We start from the raw sequence: 19,301 nt of genomic DNA, 5'->3' as shown, positions 1-19,301 counted from the left end.
AATTGGTGATTTACAGCTCTGTTGACAAGAATACTTCTACAGCGTCTGGACCCTGCGGTCCAGAAATCATCCCAAGCCGTTCCACGGCCACAGCAAATCTCCGCTTTCTGGTCTCTAGTCCTTCGGCGCCAGCATGAGCACGTACTCCCGCGTACTATGCCCCAGCTTGATCATATCCTTATCCCTCAGCTCGTAATACCGACTCTCGGCAACCTTGTCCCCATTCAGCACCGTCCCGTTGGCGCTCTCGAGATCGATCAGGTACGGCTTCACCTTGCCGATCCGGTCACCAAACTCGTTCCGCTTCTCCACGTGCCGGAACTGGATCACGGCGTGCTGCTTGCTGATGCTCGGGTGCTCCGCCGCGAAGTCCACCACGGCCGCCTCCCGCCCCATCAGCCAGCAGCTCCGCAGGTTCAGGTCCACCGTGTCGACCACGTCGTCCCCCTTGAAGACGAAGAGCTTCCACTGGTCGCGGGCGGGCGGCTTGCGCGCCTCGGCGGGTTCGTGGTATTTCAGCGCGATGGAGGTGCCGTCGGCTTGTTGAACCGAGTTGGAGGCCGCTGCGAGGAGACCTGTTGTGCGGAGGTTGGGTTTTTCTTTTGGTTTTTCGGGTTCTTCGCCTTTGGAGACGGCGAAGGAGGCGTCTTGGTCCGGGAGCGGTCCCGAGCGGCGGACGGGGCTTGTGGGTGCCGTGAGGCGTTTGCGCTCTGAAGGTTTGGAGTTGTCGTCTCCCGAGTCGGAGGTTGGGCTGCGATCGCGGTCTCGTGAGCGGGAGCGTTTCCGCGCGGAAGGGTCTGGTGAGCGCGAGCGGCGGGACGTCTCGCGCCTGTCGCGTGATCGTGATCTTCGTCGTTCTTTGCGTGGTGGTCTGTCCGAGCCGCGATCACGATCGCGATCACGTTCACGGTCGCGGTGGGTGTCGCTGCGATCTTTGCTACGTCTGCGGCGGTGGCTATCGCGATCTGTGGTGTCTCGTTCTTGGCGGGGCCGTTCGTCGTCGTCTTGGTCGTCGTGGCGGCTACGTCGCGACCGCTGGCCACGGTGCTCTTCGTCGGAGCCCATCTTTCGTGTTGATATTTATCTTGCACTTGGGGCGAGGATTGGAGCCGACGATCGTTAGGCAGTTGCGTTTTCCGCCAAAACTCGGCTCCTGTTTTCGCTGCACAACGACACTCTGTGCGAAGTTCGACGCTTCGAGCTGGAGCAATTGGCCGTGAGGAATTACGAATGCCTTCTCTGGAATTGCAATCTCGACAATGTTGCTTTAGGCGGCCATGAAAAAGCCAGGAATTCCATCGTGAGCTCTGAGGTCATCCCGCAACGGACGTGCATTTTAGCGGCTAAAGAGTAATCCTGGCGCCCCCCACACCCGCCGTAGTGCCCGTCCAGCCCGGCCCCACCCCGATCCCGTCTGCATCCCGCCCGGCCATCCTCGACCACCACCGTCGTCCTTGCATCCGCAGAATCACAAAAAAATAGCAGGACAAGAACAACAAAACACCACAGCTTCCGCTCTCACATCACAGGAAGCACGCCTGCCTCAACAGCAGCCAAACCACCAACAACACAATATTTTCAAATCCCTCCAAAACAAATAGAAATCACTTTAGACCGACAGTCAAAACCACAAAACGATTCGGGACTAGCCCCTTCGCGTGCTAAACCCGGCCATTTGAGGCCTCAAAGGTCGCACAGGGCTGCCTCCACCGAGTAGCGAACAAGAGGGTCTGTAAATTCGGTTTCACTGCCGCGCTCTCACGCCGCTACTTTGGAACCACTCGCCCAACTGTCAACGAGAACAGAATCGCGGGACGCTATACATAAGGGGTAGGGCAGGGCAGGGCGGTCTCGTCAGTCCTGGTTGTATGGTTCGGTTCCTATGATGAGAAGGAAGGCAGGTGCTTTGGTGGGGACTGCCTGCCTCCTTCTCAGCCATTGGACCGCCGTGATTTCATCCGGACTTGGAGCACGTGAGGACACGAGAGAAGCAAGGGAGTGACCTGGTGTGCTACATCATGATGGGAGACTAAGGCACTAGCCATATTTACTGGTTGATGGTTCATCAGATTGTTAGATACCCTGATTCTATACCTCTTTTGCGTTGCGCTAGTTGCGCCGGCTCATCTTCCAACACTTCAAAACGCCCCTTTTTCTACCTACTCTCTTCCTCGTACTCTTCGGATCATCATGCAAGGCTGAACTCGGTGATCTCTCCCATCTCGTTCTTCGCTTCCGCTCCAACCTTGTAAGAAATCCTCCACCGCAACTTGATAGATTGCACCTTGCGGTTCTTGTCCCCAGCATGCCATACTTCTACGAACTGGGTCACACCTCTGCTCTGCTTGGGAGCCAACTCTCGCCCAGTCTGGGGCCGGAGGCCAAGTTCGTAACCCTGGTTAATGTTAGCAAAATGACCTATCTGGAAAAGGCACGCGCAAGACTGACCTTTGTGGCCGCGAGCTGATAGTGAAGCTCTGAGATGGGCTGCGCAGAGTTGTTCGAGAAGGCGAAACTAAGGTTGATCGCATTGCCCGTCCCCGTCCTCCCTGCAATCATCTCAATCTTGACAGTAGAATCGCTAACAGTCGCCTTGTGCTCCTTAGGCTGACTAGGCGCTTCAGGAGGGAGGGCTGACGAAAAGGCCCATTCGTCGTCGTCGTTTGCGGCTGGCGCTGCTGGCGCGGGCGCGATGGCGGGGGCGGGAGCTGGGGTAGCAGGCTTGGAGGAGAAGATGGGGGATCCAAGGGCGGCAAAGGGGTCGTTTGAGGTCGTGGCCTGCTGCTGGGGCGGCTTAAAGGCAGACATACCAGACGGCTGGGGTGTGCCGGACTGGGATGCTGAAGGAGAGGTGAAAGAAGCGAACTGCGAGAAGGATGGTGGCTGGGGTGTTGCAGTGTTGCTCATAGGTCCCTTTGCGCTGTTGTTTTCTGTCACGGAAGAGAGTAGCGCCGGCCCTGGGATGTCTAATTTTGGTCAGTATATGGATGTGTCAACAACAAAGACTCTGTTTGAACATACTCGAGTTTGCTCCGAATCCCAGAGTCAAAGCACCTCCTTGGCCGTAGCTTGCTGAATCGTCCATGGAAAGGCCGAGAAGATCGTTCTCAATGCCTGCTGACTGTGAGGCCGGCTGACTTGACGATGAGCCATTCGTTGTCTCTGGTTCGCCATCAAAGTCGATCAAAGAAAGCTCTTGCGCTGCGCTCTTGGAAGGACCTGAAGTCGACGGCAGCGGCGCGCCACTGGCCACCTTCTTAGCTGCTTCAAGATCCCCCTTCTTCATGAACTTGTATCGCTCCACTGTCCGATGTATGCTGTCATTGATCTCCAGCAACTTCGCGACGGCCTCGTGGTCATCCGACTCCTCTTCACACATTTTCTGGATCTTGGGTTGCGCGCTAGACAGAGCGGCAGCAAGCTCAGAAAACACGTCTCCATCCTGCATAGTGTCGCCCTGTTGAAAAGCTTCGAGTCTCTCTTCGAGCAACCTAGCCTTGGCTTGGATCTTGGCAACCTCCTGAGCGGCCTTGGCGCGGTAGTCGGTCTTGGATCGAGTATCGTAGCCGGCCATAATCTTCATCAGGCGGTTTGCCTCCTGTAGATCCTCGGGTGTACCTCGTCGAATGAGCTCCTGAAGCTTGGCAGATTGCGCCTCGCGTTCCTCTTCTTCCATTTCCTCGGCAGATTTCAAGTTCTACGCACGTCAGTATAGCTCCAAATCGCTGCCAACGATAAAGAAGAGCGCCTTACATCGCTAGGGTTGAGCACGGCGGCGTCATCCCGCCTGACCTCGGGGAACGTGTACCCCTTGTAGCTCAGAAGACGATGCATATCCCGAATGAAGCCCAAGTCCTCCTTGTACCTGCTCGTTTCGCATATCGTGCTTCTCCACTCCTCAATCGCCTCGAGGATCTTCATCTGAACCCTCGTCGCCCGTATCGGGGGTCGCTCGGGGAACCTTCTGACGAGCTCATTGAGAAACTCTTTTGTGCTGATCTGCAGGTGGAAGGGGTAGCCGCAGTTCTTGACGCAGATGTCGAGCAGGTTGATCGCGAGGAGGGCGACGTTGGGGTTGCGATGGTTGATGTAGCTGACGATGGCGACAGCGGCCTCGCGTGGGGCGGAACCCTTCTTGGAATTGATTAGGTCGGAAATCTCGAGATTCAGAGCGAGGTTCGGCTCGTAATTCTCGGGACTGCAGGCGGCCTGAATGAAGCGCTGGAGCTGAGACGGCGTGGGAGCGCCCATTTCGCCCCAGCGGTCTCGGGCCGCAGCTCTGGCTGATGCGGCCTCCATCGTCGTCGTTGCGGCTGTTACGTTCGTGGGCGGCCTCGGGCGGGGAGGTAAGGGAGCTATCTTGGCGGGTTAGGGATCTCGTCGTTCGTCCAAATTTCTCAGGGTGAGAAGCGCATCCGAAGACGATGGATGGGTTGGGTTGGCCGTGTACAATTAACAGCTGGCCGAGCGAGCGCCTGCGAATTGGACAGATTGGATTAGGTCGGCGCAGGCATCCCTCATGAACCCTGTGATAGGTACCGATGGCATCTGTGGCCGAGTGACGAGGGGCTGCTGAGTGACAGGCGGCGCGGGAAGAGGAGCCACCAAAAGGTGGCCTGTGCTTGACCTACGGGCGGCTTTGCCATACTTCTGTACCTTATTCGGAGATATCACGCTTACTGGCATATTCGGACCTTGTTATGCACTGTAATGTTTTTTCTGGTCATTTTCGAGATTTGCCCCTCCAAATACCCCGCCAAACTTTTGTTCGCCCAAGGAGATACCGAACCCTTTGGCCTTCGTTCAGTCACCCTGCGATCCCACAGTAACATACCTCTCCAAGATGGTCCGCCACAAGAAAAACAACTTCAGCTCCCGCGGTCGTAAGCTCCACTCGGGGCCGCCGCGACAACGCCAACCCCGCGATGGCGACGACACTGACGGCCCCTCCACCCGCCCATCCTTCAAGGCAGCATGCTGGGATCTTGGCCACTGCGACCCCAAGCGGTGCTCCGGAAAGAAGCTGATCCGAATGGGCATGATGCGCGATCTTCACGTCGGTCAGAGGCATAACGGCGTCATCATCACGCCCAATGGCAAACACACCGTCTCCCCGGCCGACCGCGACCTCATGGACCAGTACGGCGCCGCCGTGGTCGAGTGCAGTTGGGCGCGCATGAAGGACGTCCAGTGGAATAAAGTGGGAGGCAAGTGCGAGCGGTTGCTGCCGTACTTGGTGGCTGCGAACACCGTCAACTACGGCAAGCCGTGGAAGCTGAACTGTGTCGAGGCGCTCGCGGCGGCGTTTTACATTTGCGGGCACCCCGAGTGGTCGGAGCAGGTTCTTGCGCCCTTCTCCTATGGCGAGGCATTCTTGGAGATCAACGGGAGTCTGTTGAAGAAGTACGCCGCGAGCGAAGACGAAAAGGGGGTGAAGAAGGTTCAGGAGGAATGGCTGGACAGGCTTGACAAGGAGTATGCGGACAGCAGAGAGGATGCTGACGCGGACGACATGTGGAAGGGAGGAAACACAAACAGGAGAGCCATGGTAGACTCTGACGAGGAGGAAGCTGATGATGACGACGAAGATGACGAGAGCGGAGACGAGTCTGGCGAAGGCGACAGCGTTGACGGCATATACCTGGGCAAGAAGCCCGCAAAAGACCATGAAGAGGAAGAGGACGACAAAGACCCCTACGCGATATCAGACGACAGCGATGACGACGCGGCAATGGAGGAGATACGGCGCAAGGTTCTTGCGTCAAAGACGTTCTCTAACCCGTCGGCAGCAGAGAAGAAGAAGCCCGAGTCGATAGCACGGCCACAAAACTTGAAGCCGGACTCGGATGTTGAGCCCGACTCTGACAATGGAGAGGACGATGATGAGTTTGACAACATCATCAATGCCACACCTGTCACGGACAAGATTGGGTTGGCTAAGCTCGAGAAGGAGCGGTCGCAAGTGACGACTACGAGTAGGACGTTCTCGTCGAATACGGTTTCTGCCCCGAAACGGTGGTAAAAATAAATGAATAATACATGACGAAGTTTGAGGTGGCCAAATGCCTCCCCAAATATTCTATAGCAGCCATGATAGGCTGGTTACACAAGTTGTTTTACAGTATGGCGTTGTATGAGTTGCGTCTCCGAATACGTTCGTCCTCCTCCCGAGCACAGCTTTGATGTCAAGAAACTCTCAAGCACCACTGTTGCTTAACTCTATACCCATGGCCTCGTCTTGTCATCTCGTACAAATGTCTTACAGCTGTCCCCATTATCTTACAAAGACCTCTTCTCCCTCACCTCTTCGTACATCTGGATTTGATCGCCAACATGGAAGTCTGTAAATCCGTCAAAGGCAATACCGCACTCGGAGCCCTTTCTGATTTCGTTTACATCTTTCTTGCCGTGCTTGAGAGTATCAATCTTGCCTACATTTGTTGTCAGATTAGGCCGCTACTCACACCAACGGTGATGAAAGGGGGATAGCTTACCTTCAAAGATCTTTTCGCCTCCGCGCAGAACGCGCGCCATGGTTGATCGAGTGACCGAACCGTTTCTGACCTTGCATCCGGCAATGTTCTTATACTTGCGTCCCTTGATGTTGATGGGGAAAATTTGAAGGATATCCGCCTCGCCGACAACCTTGGACGACACCTTATCCGGCAAGGACTCTGACATGACTTGCTTGACATCGTCTGCCAAGTGATAGATGACGCTGTGGTCTATAATTCTGACGCCCTTTTGCTCCGCCATGGCCTTGATATGGCCGGGGACGGTACTGTTGAAGTTGGCAATGACACTGTTCGATGCCTCGGCATGCTCAACATCTGACTCGGAAACCTGGCCAGCCGCAAACCGGAGGATACGAGGCCTCACTTCATTGTTGCCAATCTCGTTAATAGTCGCGCATACAGCTTCGACGGAGCCCACGACGTCACCTCTAACCATGAAATTGATAATTTTCGTGGTTGAAGCCGGTTCGACGGCATCTCCATCTGCTGCCTCAACCTCTGCCGCAATCTCAGCAGCAATCTTGGCCTCACGTTCGCGAAGCTCCTGCTCAGCCAACTGCTTCGAAGATGCCTCTCTCTCCCGCATCTCCTCGCGGTAGTCGACAGCCACCCTCGCTCGGTCTTCGTCGGGTGCCTGAAGAATCTCGTCACCAGCAGCAGGTAGCTCGTCTCTCCAGCCCAGAACCTCGACAGGGGTTCCAGGCGGCGCCTCGTCCAACTCCTGTCCGGCCTCATTTCGCAAAACTCGAACCCTAGCCCAGGCAGTGCCTGCGACAATGAAGTCGCCGAGGCGTAGAGTGCCACGCTTGACGAGCACGTTGGCAGACTTGCCATATGGCTTTATACTGGCTTCAAGCACCCAAGCTTCAGCCATACCATCGGCTTCGGCTCGCATGTCTTGAATTTCAGCCAAGGTGACGATGTTCTCCTCCAACTCAGACATGCCTTGACCAGTCTTTCCGCTCACACAAACAACTTGTACGTCACCACCAAAGTCTTCGATCTCGACACCATGGCGAGCGAGGTCTGCCTTGACCTGATCCGGGCGCGCATCTTCCTTATCACACTTATTGATGGCCACGATCATTGGCACCTTTGCGGATCTGGCATGCTTCAGAGCCTCCAGAGTCTGAGGTTTGACACTGTCGTCAGCTGCCACAACCAGGACCACAATATCCGTGACGTTGGCACCACGTTGGCGCATGGTCAAGAAGGCCGCGTGACCAGGTGTGTCGAGGAAGGTGATGAGCTTTCCTTCAGACATCTTTACCATGAAGGCACCGATGTGCTGAGTGATACCGCCGTGTTCTTGCGCCGCAATGGAAGATTGCCTGAGGTAATCGAGGAGCGTAGTCTTTCCGTGATCGACATGGCCCATGATGGTCACAACAGGGGGCCGTTGCGGCAATACCGAGACATCTTCCGGAGGAGGCCGAGGTTTGAGATCCCTCGCAGCGCCAGTATCAACTTTTGGTTCAAACCCGAACTCCTGAGCGACTAGAGCCGCGGTTTCTCCCTTCATGATGCTGTCCTCGGTAATGTCCTCGAAGCCCATTTCTGCCAGAGCCTTCAGAAACTCGCGACTCTTCATCTTCAGCGCTGAGCCCAAATTTAATATGCTGATGAACTCGGGCAGGAAGATACTCGGGACAGCTGCAGCTGCTGCAGCTTCCGCAGCTCTTTGTGCTTTTGCCTCAGCCTTCTGACGGCGGCGTTCGGCTGGACTTATACCACCATCTTCCCATTCATCATTTTCGTCCTCCCACCGTGACTGCCCTTTTGACTTGTGCGATCCCCGAGAGGATGCGTAAGTATCCCCGCGACGGTTGCTAGTCTTGTCGCGTCGTCGAGAGTCACGGTTGATCTCGTAGGACTGATCGAACTCTCTTGTCTTGGACTCTGGCTTTTGAGACGTGTTCGGTGCGGCTTGTGCATAGTCCCCTAACATGTCTTCGCTCAAGCCACCAAGTTCTGAGCGTGATGATCGTGGGTTTCTGTCGTTCCGGATGGGGCTTTCGGCCACCCGTTCTTGAAATTTGGTGAAAAAGTTCTCTCTCGAAAGTCCCTCGGAATCAATGCTAGAGTCTTGAGTCTTCTTTGAGAGTTGGCTCCAGCTGCCCGAGCCCAGTGCGTTTGACTTGCCGAGACCATTCCGCTGACGCGAGTCCCTCTGGGACGACAGACCACCGAGACCATCTCTTTCAGCGCGTCGGTGATGCGGTACAGGTGTGCTTGGCGGGGCTTGATCTGAATCATGACGATGTCTCCAGTCGGATCTTGGTGCTGAACGTGAAGGCCTTTCGTCGAGACCGCCTTGAGTTCGCGGTTTTGTGTTGGCGTCTCCCAAGCCACCTTTAGAGCTTCCTCCAAGGCCACCTCCAAGGCCTCCTTTACGGCCATCTCCTAAGCCACTGAAAAACTGCCTCGGCTTCTTTTCTTCCTCTCTTCCCCCTGCACTTGTAGGGACGCTCTCAAGGCCTCTTCCTAAGCCTCTTTGCGCGCCACTTCGAACGCCTCCACTTCCAAGACCGCTACCGAGACCTCCCTTAGGCCCTCGTTGTCTCGGGTCGGGCTGCCCTAAAGCATCCTGGGCCTTTCTCGTCGCATCAGCTTTGTCCTGCACGGCCTTCTCCTGTGCGGCTTTGTGGGTGGCTAGCTTTTGGCGCGCGGCGCGCTCGTGTGGTAAAAGCCCATCATCGACGTCGTTGCTTCGATCTACGGGGGCCGCTACTGCTGGGCCCTCGGGGCTCGGTGCTTTTGACGGCGTGCCTGCACCAAATGCCGACGCTCCCCATCCGGAGCCGTTGGCCGGACCGGGTGACTTCCTAGGAATGCCCGAGCCGATAGAGCCCTTGCCACCTCCCCATGACGCGAATCCTCTGCTGCCGGTCGATACATGCTTCGTCGAATCGGAGTAGTTTGGTCGACCGAGATCACGCTGCCGCTGCAGGGCGGGGTGGCGGCAGAAGGCGCAGACGTAAGCACTGCTTCGCTCCTAAAGAAGCTATTAGATTATGTGCAAAGACCTCGATCACTCGGGAATAGTTCTACTTACGTTCCATATCCTACATCTAAGCATGATTTGTATTTGGGCGCAACATGAGAGGCTGCGAAGGAATGCCTGGAGAAAGTTAAGGTCGAGCTCGAGCTCCTTCGAAATGCCCCAGAAATTTCTCGAGCTCCCCCAGGGCAATTGGAGAGGTCAGCATGTGCAGCCAATCGCTGCCAGGAGGCAATTGGACAGTTCTTGGACCCACCACCACCTGGTACGTCAGGGGCAGGTACCTGGTGGCATGCGACCCCCTTGCCCCCATTTGTAAAGCAAATTCGGCCAGCTTGTAGCTAAAGAGCCCTGGGTCGAGCTCACTTATTCTCACTCACATTTCACAAGCACAACTGGTTCACAGTAAGTGTCCGCGGAAACGGTCACGATGGCGTCCAAAGTGAAGGCCGTCAAATCCAAGGCGCCCAAGAAAGCGGCAGTGGGCGCGCCGCCGAAGCCCTTCAAGAAGCCAGCAGAGGTCCTCCAACCCTTCATCGAGACGCTTGACCAAAAGCACGTCTACATCACCCACATCGACTCCAAGCCCGTGGAGTTCAAGAAGAAAATCTTCCTCGTGCCGGTCGGCATGAACCTGGCCGTCGCCGCGCTCTTCGTCCTGCGCATGTACTGGATCCTGCCCTACTACTTCAAATTCGTCCAGTCCGCCATGGGCTACCCCAACGAGACGACCTTCCCCACCGCCGACTCGACCTGGGGACAGCTCCTCTGGGAGGTCGCCAAGCGCGGCGGCTCGCTAACCCTGGATCTCATGCTCTTCATCTTTGTCTGGCCGTGGCCCGTCGAGTTCGTCTTTGGCACGTCGTACAGCAACCCGGTCAGCTGGCGGTGGAAGGTCGGTTTTCGCGAAAAGGAAATCTACGTCCGGCGCAGCCGGGAGTGGGACCAGCAGCTGGGCGACATCTTCAAGGACAGGGAGCGCAACGAGGCGCTGCAGCAGGTCATCCGGCAAGCTTGCTCCCCTCTTCTCCTTCAGGAGAAGACTGGCTACCTCACCATGACTGGACAGTGGGATCTCGACTGGCAAGCTATGATTGACGCTCACACCATGGTTGATCGCAACGACGTCGCACTAGATGCCTTCAGACGCCTGGTACTGGTGTATCATGAAGATTACGGCTGGATGTCAGTTGAGGAAGAGGGCGTGACGGCAAAGGAAGACGACAGACGGAGACAGGTGTTCCAGTTCAGGGATGCTCTCAACGCAATTGGCAAGGAGAACCTCTTCTTCCGGTGGATCGAGATCGTGCAGTTCGAGTCCTCGCAGCCAGGTGGGTTCGGCCCCGAGAAGCAAGTTGTAGTGGCGAAGCAGATCCGGGATCTGTTCCGAAAAGAGGGCGTGGATTTTGATCAGGTGTGGCATGACGCCGTTGGATCGGATGGGTTGAGTGGCATGTGAGACAAATCATGAATCTGCACTGCGCGAGGTATTGTACATTGGCTTCATGTAAAATAGAGCATTTTCACGGAGTCTGGCAGAACAGCCTATGGCAGCAATTGGGCTTTGGCACACAAAATCTTTTGTCCACATTTGTGGCTTCCACATGGTGTCCGGGGCATGCGATGCTGGGATCGAATATGGACCAGGAAGAACGATGGTATATAACTTGAGGTCGTGTCCAGATTACCAAAGAGCACTGAATGCCCGGCTTGGCCAGGACCGGCTTATTTGCTGGACTTCTTGCCCTTCTTCGCTGAAGGGCCGAGGGCGGCCTCACGCTTCTTGGCCTCCTTTGCCTCAATCTCCTTCTTCTTCGCAGCCTCTTGGGCCTCGCGCTCTTCTCTCTCGGCCTGCAGAAAATTAGATGATTAGTTTTAATGTCTAGGAGGTAAAACGAAATTTGAGCTGAACTTCTTACATCTCTCCGAGCAGCATCAGCCGCTCTCTGCTCACGAATGAGTCTCAACCGCGCCAGATCGGCCTTGGCCTCGTCCGTCTTGCCGGCCTCGTGCAGCTTGCGATATCTCTCCTTGGCCTGCGCGGCCTCCATGCTCTCGCGCTCCTTGCGATTGTTGGCCACGGTCAGCTTCTTGACGCCCTCGGCGGCCTCGTCAACGTCGGCGCTGGGGGCAGGCGCCTTGGTCTGGTTGCGAGAGGCCTTGGAGTGGTTGGGGTTGGCGGGCATGTCGTCATCGCTGCTCTCCTCTTCGGAATCGCTGGGGGGCAAGTCGCCGACCTCGACGGCCTGGGCCTTCTTCTTGGCTATGGCGGCATCCTTGCGAGCCTTTGCGGCAGCCTTTCTATCGGCACGAGACAACTCGGCCTGGGCGGCGCCGCCCTCGTCAGAGTCGGACTCCTCCTCAGAATCCTCTTCAGAGTCTTCTTCGGAGCTCTCCTCGTCCTTCTTCTTGGAGCCGGCGGCCCACATGTTGATTTCGTTGCCATCGGCGTCGAGGGGTCTGAGATCACGGGAGAAGTGCTTGCCACCTTTCCAATCAGTAGAATGTCAGCCTGCGCTTCAACGGGATGGGTATCACTGAGGCGAATTTTTGACGAACCTCCACGGGTGAACTTTCTGAACTTGCCGCCACGGCCGCGAGAGTTGCCTCCTGGTTGTCCGCCTGCCATTTTGACTGTGATGAGGTTCTGTTTTTTTTCTGCTGGTTTGCTTCTGATTGTCTGCGTAGACAAAGTGAGATTGCGGGGTCGAAGTGGGATGTTTAGCAAAGATAGTTGGCGCAAAGGGTAGGATGGCGGGGTAAAAGTGTGCTGTCCTGCTTTGGTGGGCGGCGGCTGCACTTGGGCGTGGTGGTTTTTAAAAGAAAAAGGTTATGGTGTCGGAGATTTCCTTAGAAGCAGAGGAAGAGGGAATCACTGGAGATAAAGCAGGGTCAACACGGTGAATCGGACTTCAGTTATGATCCCATTGGGTAGACACTAAGGCATAGCTCGAAGAGTCACAGACTTAATAGGGTGTGGCAGATCAGAGGGGCAATCATTATTACGGTATTTCGCCCTGCCAAGTTACCAAAATGGGCCATAACAGCATCGTTGGGTTACGGCGCGCAAAGCACGATACTGCAGTCCATTTCAGTCCCTGAACCTGCAGAGTCCCGCAAACACAAACACCTTGACCTTCATTGGCCGGCGGCAGCAGCCCATTTCTACCCGAGGGGGCCACTCTTTGGCCTCTTTTTCACCGCCACGACTTTGTGCCCCGCGCTAAAGCGGGCAGGCTTCCATGTAGACAGCCTGTGTCAGGAGATGCACATGTGCAGAATGTCTGTCATCTAAGCCACGCGTAGTATGTTTTCGGCAATCACCTCACTTTAGTTACAGGTGCAACATCTTACCCTCCCTCAGGTACAAGGCCGCGGTCCCTGATATAATGACCCCGATAGAGACGGGAAAAGGGTGAGGCCAATCGAAGGATGATTTCAATCTGGCGGCTCTCATTCGGTACGTGGATTGACTCCACTCGGTTCTTTATAGACTCCTCCTAAGGTAATATACCAAAACTGAAGGTAATCAAGAGAATACCAGTGATTAGCTTTTTGCCAGGGAGAAATTAGTTTTTGATACAATGTACCAACGAATAAGTGAGTTCCTCAGTGAGATTTGACTGTGTGGTAGGTAGTTCATCAATCAACTGCGACTAGTCCTCAAAGTGTAGGAGTAGCCTCTCACTTTGCTTGGGATAAATCTCCGTTGGTTCAATCCAGTCCATGCTACAAGATTAAGAGCTCTCAGTGTGGTAGAATCGCGGATGTAAGTCATATTTGTCTTCAATCCGAAGACCAACCCAGTTGTGAAACGAGTTCATCGCAATGAAATGCCAAAGAGACTTGCAAGTGGCCCACCAAGGTATCGAGCCGCATCTCCAACTGAAAGTGAATCCCGGCCACCGGCAAAACCTAAGCGCGAACCAACCAACCACCCTCTCCACTGGCCCCACTCTCAGAAACCCAATATCAAGGCTGAGATCGCGCGCAGAAGCTGCGCCCTCCTCTCTTTCTCTTTTCTTCTTTACCTAATCATAAAACATATTAATCCTCCTTATTCACTCTGGCTTTCACGTTATCAATGAATGTGTCTGGAGGGGAAACAGGAGGAGAGACTGACGCACTTTACTCGCACACTTACCCTCTGACCCGTGGCAGCTTCGGCTGTATTGGTGATTGGAGAAATTTTTTGCAGCGATACATTGTTTCCCACCGCATTTACCTTGCGTGTAGTGAGATGCCGTGACTGTGCTGGGGCGCATTAAACATCGTTCCAGACGTCAATCACAAACCTGACTGTCAAGCTCTAGCCTATGATGCGCTCTGTTCACTGTCCCAGAGCCCTGGTTCTTACGGCAGAAGCGCTGTCACTGGGGTGAGGTTATCTCGCCTATACAGTGCGGAGGTGTGTTATACAGTATATGCACGGTGCTTCGGTCTCTCACTGAGTCCGTTCCTTGCTCACCCGTCATCTCACCTCACCCATGGCCATAACCATGACGAACTCTCAAAGGTGATACAGTTTTCAACTGCTTTTCGACCTCCTAAGCTATCTCTGCTCAGTTTTTCTGCATGCACCGTCTCTCATGTATGACCAAAACGGACAAGTCTTCAAAGAAGTCGTCGCACAGCGGCCCCCCGACGCGTACCAAAATGGCCGGGACTGGTCACGGCGGACCGGCCGGCAACCACGAAGAGGTCGCGGCGGCCAAGGCATGAAGGGCGCGAGGTCGCTCGCCGACATGGCGGTGCACACGATAGCGGAGAACATCGGCGACGTGGAAGAACACCATCTCGCCCGTGAAGACCTGCCGCGGCGGTACTTGTGGAGGATATGGCGGCTCTTGGAGAATAGGTTGGTCAACCTCTTAATTACTCCAAAAATGGCACATTTATTCATTGTTTTGTTTTTTTGATGTATAGAGGTGTATGCTTCCAAGCCTGGAAGGTCTTTTCCAAACTCCTCCTCGTCGAGGACGACGAAAAGACGCTGGGCCTATATCGCTATCGCCAACACATATGCCAGCCCAGCAGCGCGAGTCTCCGCCACTACCTCAAACCCCTCGAGTCGCCCAACGTGGACTTTGTGACGCACCTGACCATCACGGGGTCCTGCTCCTTTGGCGAGAACGAGCTGCTGGCGCTGCCCAAGCTCCGAAACCTCGCCATCCTCGAAATCATCGAGCCGGCGTCGTCGGCGTCGGTCATGGACGAGCAACACGCCCCCAGCTTCCCCAAAGTCGACGACCGCCTCGTCAGGAGCTGGTCCGAGATGGACGACCCCTTCCCGCTCCTCCGCGTCCTCCGTCTCTGGGGCGACGAGTCCGTCACGACGCACTCGCTCCAGTATGTCTCCAAGTTCCCCGCGTTGGCGCTGTACGACGTCAACGCGTCGAGGAGCGACTGGGGAGACGCCTGGGGCGCCGCGGGGGAGAATGGCTGGGAGGTTGACGAGCCGCTGCATGGCCCGCACGATTCTCTGCTGTGGTACCTCTTACTCTTCGACGGCGCCGTTGATACGGCGGAGGGCAAGGACAGCAAGCCGAGACAGCTCCAGGGTATGGCGCGCAACATTGACGACGGATTGATGAATTTCTGTCAGAGCAGCAACCAGCCCATCACCATCAAGCCATCTTCTCCAGACGGCCAGGACGCCCCTCCGTTTCTCGACCATCTCAGCGACGCGGCCAAGAGGAATCTATCCATGTACGTCGACGTGCCGGGCTACGAGGCGCAAACCTGCAAGGGTTTCCCCTTCGAGACGTGGGGCTTCTGGCTGTACTCCTTCCTCGGCCAGCTCACGGGGGACGCAGACCTCAAGAGAGCGGGTCAGAAGACGGGTACGTTACTCAAGGTGGTGTCGGAACAGCTAGTGCTGCCCGCGAAGCCGCTCGCATGCCTCCAGCTCGGCCATTGCGGGTCCGGCAGGCCGGGCATCACGCCAGCCGTTTCGTATGTGCGCCGGGGACTCTTCGCCACGTGCAGGTACACGTTCTTCAGGAGGTCGTCGGGGTTGGCCAAGCAGGAGCCAGCGCGGAAGCCGACGGAGTCGTTGAGGCCAAAGGTAGAGCTGGGCAAGGTCGAGACGGGATTGAACCCCAACAGAAAGAAGAGGCGGAGGCTTGATGACATTCTGCAGTCTTTCATGGGTTCTTGAAGTCTGTTCTGAGATGAGAGACGGGTAAGTCCTCGGAGACCGAGGCTAATGTTGGTCCCAGTCTCGATGAACTGAGTGTAAAACACTCTTCACTCAAGCCATACTCGGTATTGGGAGAGTAGTGCCAACAGCTTTGCACCATTAAATGATGTGATTATTACCTATCCGTTTTTCATGAGCTGGCGTTTAGGTGCATCGCGTTCGGCAGCAGCGAGGGCAGTTTGGACATCTCTAGTACCAATAGGTTGGAAAAGCAAAAATCATGGCTATCATTTTGATCCCTAAGCTTTGACGCCGTACTCTAGATGATGACAATGGCGTACCCATCGTGACGGGTATATACCTCCTCCACAGATTCATTCATTCTCCAAGAAGTCTCCCTCATACAATATGCTCCTTTTACAACATGGGCTTCAGGTCGTCGGCGACGGTGAAGGGCGCCTCGGTCTTGCTCTTGATCTCATCCACCGTAACTCCGTCCGCAATCTCGATGAGGGTCAGTCCGTTGGCGAAGTCGACGTCAAAGACACCCTGCATGGCACGTTAGTATCATGTCATCATCCCATAGGAGCTAGGGTAGAAAGGAGGTGGAAAGAGACTTACCAATTCCGTAATGATTCTTGACACGCAGGCTCTGCCAGTCAAGGGGAAAGCGCACTGCTTGACAATCTTGGCGTTGCCCTTCTTGTCGGTGTGCTCCATGGTCACAACGACCTTGGTCGCGCTGGGGTTGCTGACGAGATCCATGGCACCACCGAAGCCCTTGACCTTGCCGGGCAACATCCAGTTGGCGAGGTCGCCGTTGGCGCTGACCTGCATGGCACCGAGGATGGTGAGGTTGATGCGGCCGCTGCGGATCATGCCGAAGCTCTCCTCGCTGCCGAAGACGGCGGCACCGGGCTTGAGGGTGACGGTCTCCTTGCCGGCGTTGATCAGGTCGGCGTCCTCGTTGCCCTTGGTGGGGTAGGGGCCGAGACCAAGGATACCGTTCTCGGACTGGAGCTGAACCTCAACCTCTGGGCCGACGAAGCCGGGTGCGAGCATGGGCATGCCGATACCCAGGTTGGCGTACATGCCGTTCTTGAACTCCTTGGCGGCACGGCGAACGATGAGCTCGCGCTTGGCGGCGGTGTCACCGGTGCCGAGGGCCTTCTTGGCATCGGCGTCGTTGGGGTCCTTGGCGAAGGTGTACTTCTCAATGTTCTTCGGGGTGGTGCTCTGAATGACGCGCTTGACGTAGATGCCAGGCAGGTGGACAGCCTCGGGGGAGATTTCACCAGGCTCGACAATGTGCTCAGCCTCGACAATAGTCATCTTGGCGTTGCGGCCCATGGCACCGTTAAAGTTGTTGGCGGCCAGGCGGAACTGGCAGTTTCCGAGCTTGTCGGCCTTGTAGGCCTTGACGAAGGCGTAGTCACCGGCGATACTCTCCTCGAGGAGGTATGACTTGCCGTTGAAGACCTTGACGTCCTTGGGGTAGGAGAACTGGTCGGGAGAGCCGTCGGCCTTGTTGCGGAGGGGCAGCTCGCCAGTCTGCACCACGGTGCCGAAGGCGGCCGGGGTGTAGAAGGCCGGAATACCCTTACCGCCGGCGGCGCAGCGCTCAGCGAGTGTGCCCTGGGGGGTAAGCTCAAGCTCAACCTCACCGGTGAGGTACATCTTCTCGAAGGTCTTGTTCTCGCCAATGTAGCTGGCAATCATCTTGCTGATCTGCTTCGTCTTCAGAAGCTTGCCGAGGCCGGAAGCATCGGTGCCGGCGTTGTTAGAGACGGCGGTGATGCCAGTGATCTCAGGCTTGTTCAGGACCTCGTCAATCAGGGTATCGGGAACACCGCAGAGACCGAAGCCACCGCAGAGAAGTGTGGAGTTGGGCCTCATGTCCTTGAGAGCCTCAGTAGCTGAAGGGTAGACCTTGTTGATCTCTGGCCTCCGCGCAGATGCTGAGAAGGCGCGGGCAAGAATGGCAGTGTGCTGATTGTCACCAAAGGGTTAGTTTGGGCTACGCGGGCTGACATTTGACACCGCCGGATCAATTGGACATACGTTGGAGCCATGGCGAGCGTAAGCTCGCAATGAGCGAGCACACAGAGCTGCTGAAGGCATCGTGGTGTGTGAGGGTGTGTGGATGGTAGTACGTGACTACAGCGGAGGGTTACAAGGGCCGGAGAGTACGGTTGAGCAACGGACTGAAGCAGGTCACCGTACGCAAGAGTGACAACGACAAAGAAGCTTTTGACAGGAGTTGGGAATGAAGCTGGAGAGAGGAATTGGGGAGGGAGAAGGAGAGAAGAAATGCCTTTCGTCACGAGGGATTCCGAAGGGGCCCCGGCCAATTTATTGCATCTACGTTTATCCCCCAGGACCTAGCTCCAAGACCGTGAATTGCCGCAGAGCACAGTATGTGGGATGGATTGGGAGAGCGTGTCCAGGGGGTACCTGATTCCGCCCCATCCCTTCGGGATTGAGCTCGGCAAGAGGAAAGACGAGGGTTCAAGCTTGGGCCTGCTGGCGAGTCTGAGAACCTCCAGCGGACAAAGAAGCTCCAACTCTGGGGTCGACAGGCACCTTTTGGCAGCGTTAGCTAAGCACTCCCCCCTCTCATGTTCCGCGACTCGGAAAGTGGCGGGGCTAAATGTTCTTGCGGCTTGGGCTCTGGGGTGACGCCAAACTGGGAAAAGTCCACCTCCAGCTTTCCCCTTGACCCCGTCTGAACCCCGCAAAGACAATTCTGAGCCTCTGATGGAGGGAGTGCATACCCAGTTGCACCTATGCTTTGTTTTGTCTACACCTTCTTTATCCTGCGTAGAGTAAATAGTGACAGCGTCTCCAGAGGGTAAGCTCAACATCAGAACATCAATCATACAGCTATGGACTATTATGGGTGAACTCGGGGATCGGTTCGGGAAGCGGCGCCGTTTGCCGAGGACTCTGCCGAAGCGGAACAAAAGTCAGGAATTTCCAACCTCAGTTCCGAACAGGCGCTCTCTGCAACCACTCAGTCCCCTCGACAATGGATCAATGCATGGTAAAACCCCCAGCCTACCAGCAAATTGTCACTGCGATACCGGCGGCATGCACAACCCCTCGAGGCGCGCGCCGGCTTGGCTGGGTCGCTGGCGAGGTTCAGAGCTCTGCGGTCCCCTGCGTCTGTCATCATTAGCCCCGAACCTTCGGTACGCAGTCCGGCACTCGAGCGGCTCGTTGCCATCCGATGTTGTGGAGAAATCCCCGGTGTGTTCTGCTAGCCTCTCTTCTGTATCCTCGGCCATTGCTGCGATGCAAATGCTCCAAAAGAAAACACGTTGAGCCCCAAGAAGCAGGTCACCATTGGATATCCAAGCTGCACAGGTCGCATACTGACATGGTGACCTCAATTGATGAGACTGTCCTACGTCTTTTAATATTTATCCAACCCCATGGCTGCATGGTCGGGGTGCAGTATCCGCTGGATAACTTAGGTAACCAGGAGCGCGCCAGGTAAGGTAGCTTATGGACTGGACGATTTGAGGCGGGGTGTATCCGTACGCCTGAAGATGCCTAGCCGCTGATTGGCGACCGCAAAGTTAAGGTGGAGCCATCGCAAAGTCCAATGTCTTATCGGACAATCGGCCAGGGATAAGTTTTC

At 55.8% G+C, this 19,301-nt stretch overlaps 9 protein-coding genes across 9 annotated transcripts; 3 read left to right on the top strand and 6 right to left on the bottom strand.

Annotated features, from left to right (window-relative positions):
* Positions 1-114: 114 nt before the first annotated feature.
* Positions 115-1,065, bottom strand: CLUP02_06247 (uncharacterized protein; the record flags this gene model as incomplete). Its single annotated transcript, XM_049285247.1, has 1 exon — positions 115-1,065. One exon carries the CDS (start codon positions 1,063-1,065, stop codon positions 115-117), a length of 951 nt encoding a protein of 316 aa, XP_049142390.1.
* A 1,123-nt stretch (positions 1,066-2,188) lies between these two features.
* CLUP02_06246 (VHS domain-containing protein) lies at positions 2,189-4,299 on the bottom strand (the record flags this gene model as incomplete). The annotated part of the gene is made up of 4 exons (XM_049285246.1): positions 2,189-2,395; positions 2,449-2,957; positions 3,022-3,697; positions 3,754-4,299. The coding sequence occupies 4 exons, from the start codon at positions 4,297-4,299 to the stop codon at positions 2,189-2,191; spliced, it is 1,938 nt and encodes a 645-aa protein (XP_049142389.1).
* A 544-nt stretch (positions 4,300-4,843) lies between these two features.
* CLUP02_06245 (uncharacterized protein) lies at positions 4,844-6,022 on the top strand (the record flags this gene model as incomplete). The annotated part of the gene is made up of 1 exon (XM_049285245.1): positions 4,844-6,022. The coding sequence occupies one exon, from the start codon at positions 4,844-4,846 to the stop codon at positions 6,020-6,022; it is 1,179 nt and encodes a 392-aa protein (XP_049142388.1).
* A 94-nt stretch (positions 6,023-6,116) lies between these two features.
* Positions 6,117-9,594, bottom strand: CLUP02_06244 (translation initiation factor IF-2; the record flags this gene model as incomplete). Its single annotated transcript, XM_049285244.1, has 4 exons — positions 6,117-6,177; positions 6,284-6,431; positions 6,495-9,510; positions 9,571-9,594. The coding sequence occupies 4 exons, from the start codon at positions 9,592-9,594 to the stop codon at positions 6,117-6,119; spliced, it is 3,249 nt and encodes a 1,082-aa protein (XP_049142387.1).
* Positions 9,595-9,946: 352 nt separating this feature from the next.
* On the top strand, positions 9,947-10,975 carry CLUP02_06243 (uncharacterized protein; the record flags this gene model as incomplete). The annotated part of the gene is made up of 1 exon (XM_049285243.1): positions 9,947-10,975. One exon carries the CDS (start codon positions 9,947-9,949, stop codon positions 10,973-10,975), a length of 1,029 nt encoding a protein of 342 aa, XP_049142386.1.
* Positions 10,976-11,061: 86 nt separating this feature from the next.
* Positions 11,062-13,294, bottom strand: CLUP02_06242 (uncharacterized protein; the record flags this gene model as incomplete). Its single annotated transcript, XM_049285242.1, has 9 exons — positions 11,062-11,182; positions 11,255-11,367; positions 11,436-12,004; positions 12,076-12,310; positions 12,546-12,620; positions 12,718-12,769; positions 12,871-12,989; positions 13,107-13,139; positions 13,205-13,294. The coding sequence occupies 9 exons, from the start codon at positions 13,292-13,294 to the stop codon at positions 11,062-11,064; spliced, it is 1,407 nt and encodes a 468-aa protein (XP_049142385.1).
* Positions 13,295-13,344: 50 nt separating this feature from the next.
* Positions 13,345-15,676, top strand: CLUP02_06241 (uncharacterized protein; the record flags this gene model as incomplete). The annotated part of the gene is made up of 6 exons (XM_049285241.1): positions 13,345-13,407; positions 13,479-13,593; positions 13,678-13,751; positions 13,859-13,986; positions 14,042-14,374; positions 14,443-15,676. The coding sequence occupies 6 exons, from the start codon at positions 13,345-13,347 to the stop codon at positions 15,674-15,676; spliced, it is 1,947 nt and encodes a 648-aa protein (XP_049142384.1).
* Positions 15,677-16,075: 399 nt separating this feature from the next.
* CLUP02_06240 (coenzyme A transferase) lies at positions 16,076-17,779 on the bottom strand (the record flags this gene model as incomplete). Its single annotated transcript, XM_049285240.1, has 3 exons — positions 16,076-16,207; positions 16,280-17,647; positions 17,720-17,779. The coding sequence occupies 3 exons, from the start codon at positions 17,777-17,779 to the stop codon at positions 16,076-16,078; spliced, it is 1,560 nt and encodes a 519-aa protein (XP_049142383.1).
* Positions 17,780-18,729: 950 nt separating this feature from the next.
* CLUP02_06239 (uncharacterized protein) lies at positions 18,730-18,945 on the bottom strand (the record flags this gene model as incomplete). Its single annotated transcript, XM_049285239.1, has 1 exon — positions 18,730-18,945. The coding sequence occupies one exon, from the start codon at positions 18,943-18,945 to the stop codon at positions 18,730-18,732; it is 216 nt and encodes a 71-aa protein (XP_049142382.1).
* Positions 18,946-19,301: the final 356 nt, after the last annotated feature.

This window comes from Colletotrichum lupini, chromosome 3, assembly GCF_023278565.1.
Source record: "Colletotrichum lupini chromosome 3, complete sequence".
In the NCBI taxonomy this organism is placed as follows: domain Eukaryota; kingdom Fungi; phylum Ascomycota; class Sordariomycetes; order Glomerellales; family Glomerellaceae; genus Colletotrichum; species Colletotrichum lupini.
The sequence above is the reverse complement of the archived record's forward strand: the minus strand, read 5'-3'. Positions and strand labels throughout refer to the sequence as shown.